At 42.7% G+C, this 5447-nt stretch overlaps 1 protein-coding gene across 1 annotated transcript in view; it reads right to left on the reverse strand.

Annotated features, from left to right (window-relative positions):
• The window catches only part of MKRN2 (makorin ring finger protein 2), a 38322-nt gene extending 38093 nt beyond the window's left edge, over window positions 1-229 (reverse strand). Inside the window, exon 1 of the mRNA XM_010862456.1 lies at window positions 95-229. Within this exon, the coding sequence (XP_010860758.1) occupies window positions 95-120 (26 nt within the window). The 5' untranslated portion in view covers window positions 121-229. The remainder of the gene's footprint in view (window positions 1-94) is intronic.
• Window positions 230-5447: the final 5218 nt, after the last annotated feature.

Below are 5447 nucleotides of genomic sequence, written 5' to 3' on the forward strand. Positions count from 1 at the left end.
GGGAGAGCCGCTTCCCACCGCCCCACTGCGGCTCGTTTCCGTGGCACGGCGGTGAGGCACGCGCGGGGAAGGACCCGCGGCGCCGCGCGCTGACCTGCAAGTGACCTGCTTGGTGCTCATGGCGGTCGGAACGGAGGGCCTTCGTGCGGCCGATGCCTCTAGCTCTCCCAGCCGCCGCCGTCTCCCCCTCGGCCTTGGCCCTGCCCATCCCGCGGGGCCGCGTCACGCCGGCGCACGCCGGCGTCTCCGTGCCGCACGCTGGTGGCGCCGGCAGGAAACCTCGCCACCGTCACAATTGGTTCCGCACCGGGGTGAGGCGGGGCCAACCGCCAATCGCTGCACTCCTAGTCCCGCCTCCCCAGGCCTCCCGGGCGGGCGCGGCTAGGCTCTCAGGCCCGGGGGTTTTACGCCCGGGGGCCCATTGTTAGTCCCTACGGGTCTCTCCCTTTTTTCTTCAGCATTCCTTAGCGACTTCTCGTGGCTTAGGATCACCTCAGCCCTTCCGCGGCCAAGCTCCCCCCTCTCCTGTGCGCAGTTCACTTCAGTCGCTCAGTCGTGTCCGACTCTTTGCGACCTCTTGGACGCAGCACGCCAGGCTTCCCTGTCCGTCACCAACTCCCGGAGTTCACTCAGACTCACGTCCATCGAGTCAGTGATGCCATCCAACCATCGCATCCTCTGTCGTCCCCTCCTCCTCCTGCCTTAAATCTTTCTCAGCATCAGGGTTTTTTCCAATGAGTCAGCTCTTCGCATCAGGTGGCCAAAATTAGAGTTTCAGCTTCAGCATCAGTCCCTCCAATGAATATTCAAGGTTTTATTTCCTTTAGGATGGACTGATTTGATCTCTTTGCTGTCAATGGGACACTCAAGAGTCTTTACTGCTGTAAAAATATTGTCTTCTGATGAATGAACATAGAATATACTTCCAATTAGGTAGCACTTTTGAAATTTCTTTAAGAAACTTAGGAAGAATATTGGAAAATTTGTCGTTTTCAGTGTAGAAGTCAACAACTTTTATTATGTTTATTCTCACGTACCTTGGTGAGTTTTTTGGACGCATTTTAAATGGTATTTTTTAAATGTCCTAATTGTTTATTGCTTGCTCCATGCTACATTCATGTATCAGTTCCAGTGGTTTCTTTGTTTTTTGGATTTTTTACACATACACAATCATGCCATCAACAAATAATGATAGTTTCACTTTGTTTTCAGTCTTCACATCCTTTATTTCTACCTCATGCCTTATTGCACGGCTGAGAATCTTCAGGGCAACTGTGAACAGAAGCGGTAATAGTCGACACCTCTGTCTTGTTCTTGAGTTCAGGGAAAGTAATATTTCATCATTAATTAAAATGTTAGGCCCAGAGTTTTTAAGGCTACCCCTTATCAAATAAAGGCAGTTTCTTTATTATTCTAGCTTTCTTTAAGACTTTTTAATAATAAACATCTTGTTCTTTTAAAACAAATTTGTTTTTCTCCTCTCTGAGAAAACCACACAGTCTTCTCCTTTATTTGGTTAATGTATTGAATTATATCAATTGATTTTTCAGTGCTAAACCAACCTGAGATTCCTCAGATATACCTCACTTGGCCATGATATATTATTCTTCCTATAAATCATCAGATTTGATTTGCTAATATTGTGTTTAGGAATTTTGCACCTGATTCATAAGAGATATTATTCTGTAGTGCTCCCTTGATGTCCATGTCAGGTTTTGTACTTGAGATGTGCTGGCCTCATAATACAAGTTTGGAAGTCTTATCTCTTTTCTATTCTTTGGAAAAGTCTGATAATATAGGTATTAATTTTTCCTCAAATATTTGGAAGAATTCACCACTGAAGCCACCTCAGCCTGCAGTTTCTGGCATAAACAGATTTTTAATTAAAGATTTAACTGCTGTATTACATATGGGCTGGGCTTCCCAGATGGCTCAGTGATAAAGAATCCACCTTCCAATGCAGGAGATGGGGGTTTGATCCTGGGGTCAGGAAGATCCCCTGGAGTAAGAAATGGCTCTTCTTGCCTGGGAAATCCCATGGACAGAGGAGCCTGGAGGGCTAGAGGCAATGAGGTAGCAAAGAGTCAGACTCGACAGCATGCACGCACGCAGGCACATTCAGATTTTATCTTGTCAGGTTTGGAAAGCTTTTTTCCCCCAAGTAAAATAGTCCATTTCAATTAAAATTATTACATTTATTGTCATGGAGTTAATAATATCTTCTTTAAAAAACGATCTGTAACCTCCTTTCATTACTGACACTAATTGGTTATCTCCTTTCATTACCGATGGACTTCCCTGGTGGCTCAGATGGTAAAGCATCTGCCTACAAGGCAGGAGACCCAGGTTCAGTCCCTGGGTTGGGAAGATCTCCTGCCGAAGGAAATGACAACCCACTCCAGTATTTGTGCCTGGAAAATCCCATGAATGGAGGAGACTGTTAGGCTACAGTCCATGGGGTCGAAAAGAATTGGACACGACTGAGCAACTTCACTTCATTACTGATATTATTTGGTATTTTATCTCTTTTTTAAAAAATTCATTTTACTAGAAATTTATCAATTTTGTTCATCTTTTCAAGGGAGAAGCTTTGGACTTTGTTCATTTTTCCCACTGTAGATGCTTTTTATATTTCACTGATTTCTGCTCGTATCTTTAGTACTTTTTTTCCCCTACGTTCTTTGAATTCATAATGCTGCTATTTCTGGCTTCTTCAGATGGAACTTCAGATCATCAATTCTCAAATGTTCTTCTTTTTTGAGTATTTAAAGCTATAATTTTCCCTCTAAGCACATTTTAACTGTGTTTCACAAGCTTTTAAGTCCTATTTTCATTATCATTTAGTTCAAATATTTTCTAATTTTCATTCTTTGACTCATAAGTTATTTAGAAGTGTTCTGCTTAATTTTCAAACAACTGAGACTTTCTAATTATCTTTTCCTCACTGATTTCTAGTGTAATCCCAGTGTGGAATTGTCTGTTCTCTTTTAGGTTTGGTCAACAGTTGATTTATACATTTTGAAGCTGTGTTTTAGGCTCAAATTTAATGCTTTATCTTTTTTGTGTGTTATACATTACTGAGAAATGTTCCTCTTCGTGCTTAGCTGTACCTGTTAACCAGGGCAGAGTTATATCAGTGAAAAAAAAAAATGTGTTAGAAAGTGTCAAGAGACTCTTCTAATTTTAAAAGTAATTAGAAGAGGAACCTGGAGCTAAAGTGCCATTCTCATCACATATTCTAAGGCCTGGACACACAAGCTACTGAAACTGATTCAGGAAGGAGAAAATATGAATAGACCTCCATCAGGAGATTGAATTAGTGATCCAAAAGCTTCCCACAAAGAAAATTCCAAAACCAGTAGCTTCACTATATCTGGGTGCTCAGTCATGTCTGACTGTTTGCGACCCCCGAGGACTGTAGGCTGCCAGGCTCCTCTGTCCATGGTATTTTCCAGGCAAGAATACTGGAATGGGTTGCCATTTCATTCAGGAGAGGATCTTTCCAACACAGGAATTGAACCCTTGGCTCCTGCATTGGCAAGCGCATTCTTTACCACTAGCGCCACCTGGGGAGTCAAGCTTCACTAGTGAATTCTATTGAACATTCGAAGAGGAATTAACACCAATCCTTTACAGAGTCTTACAAAGAGCGGAAGAGGATGGAATGCCTCCCATTCTATGAGGCCAGTATTACACCTTGATACAAAAAGCAAACACATCGCGAGAAAACTACAGATCAATATACTTTTATATAAAGAAAAATATAAAAACTTTCCACAAATTACTAGCAAATGGAATGCAGCAACGTAGAAAAAGGATTATCCGCCACGACCATGTGAAAAGTATCCCTGGAGTGCAGGACTGATCCAACATACTGCTGCTGCTGCTGCTGCTGAGTCGCGTCAGTCGTGTCCAACTCTGCGCGACCCCACAGACGGCAGCCACCAGGCTTCCCCGTCCCTGGGATTCTCCAGGCAAGAACGCTGGAGTGGGTTGCCATTTCCTGCTCCAGTACATGAAAGTGAAAAGTGAAAGTGAAGTCGCTCACTCGTATCCAACTCCTAGCGACCCCATGGACTGCAGCCCACCAGGCTCCTCCATCCATGGGATTCTCCAGGCAGGAGTACTGGAGTGGGGTGCCATTGCCTTCTCCATAAATCAATGTAATTCACTGTGTTAAAAGAAAAAATAATATGCTTATTTTAGTAGATGTGGAAAAAACATTTGACAAAATCTAATGCCTTTTCTTTGGCATCGCCCTTCTTTGGGATTGGAACGACAATTGACCGTTTCCAGTTCTGTGGCCACTGCTGAGTTTTCCAAATTTGCTGGCATAGTGAGTGCAGCACTTTCACAGCATCATCTTCCAGGATTTGAAATAGCTCAACTGGAATGCCATCACCTCCATTAGCTTTGAACATAGAGATGCTTCCTAAGGCCCACTTGACTTCACATTCCAGGATGTCTGGCTCTAGGTGAGTGATCACACCATCGTGATTATATAGGTTGTGAAGATCTTTTTTGTACAGTTCTTCTGTGTATTCTTGCCACCTCTACTTAATATCTTCTGCTTCTGTTAGGTCCATACCATTTCTGTCCTTTATCGAGCCCATCTTTGCATGAAATGTTCCCTTGGTATCTCTAATTTTCTTGAAGAGATCTCCAGTCTTTCCCATTTTATTGTTTTCCTCTATTTCTTTGCACTGATCACTGAGGAAGGCTTTCTTATCTCTCCTTGCTATTCTCTGGAACTCTGCATTCAAATGGGTATATCTTTCCTTTTCACTTCTCTTCTTTTCACAGCTATTTGTAAGGCCTCCTCAGACAGCCATTTTGCTTTTTTGCATTTCTTTTTCTTGAGGATGGTCTTGATCCCTGTCTCCTGTACAATGTCACAAACCTCTGTCCATAGTTCAGGCACTCTGTCTATCAGATATAGTCCTTTAAATCTATTTCTCACTTTCACTGTATAATCATAAGGGATTTGATTTAGGTCATACCTCAATGGTCTAGTGGTTTTCCCTACTTTCTTCAATTTAAGTCTGAATTTGGCAATAAGGAATTCATGATCTGAGCCACAGTCAGCTCCTGGTCTTGTTTTTGCTGACTGTATAGAGCTTCTCCATTTTGGCTGCAAAGAATATAATCAATCTGATTTCGGTGTTGGCCATCTGGTGAGTCTTCTCTTGTGTTTTTGGAAGAAGGTGTTTGCTATGACCAGTGTGTTCTCTTGGCAAAACTCTATTAGCCTCTGCCCTGCTTCATTCCGTATTCCAAGGCCAAATTTGCCTGTTACTCCAGGTGTTTCTTGACTTCCTACTTTTGCATTCCAGTCCCCTATAATGAAAAGGACATCTTTTTTTTTTTTTTTTTAGGTGTCAGTTTTAAAAGGTCTTGTTGGTCTTCACAGAACCATTCAACTTCAACTTCTTCAGCATTACTGGTCA

This window comes from Bison bison, unplaced genomic scaffold (assembly GCF_000754665.1).
Source record: "Bison bison bison isolate TAMUID 2011002044 unplaced genomic scaffold, Bison_UMD1.0 scf7180017864482, whole genome shotgun sequence".
Lineage (NCBI taxonomy): Eukaryota > Metazoa > Chordata > Mammalia > Artiodactyla > Bovidae > Bison > Bison bison.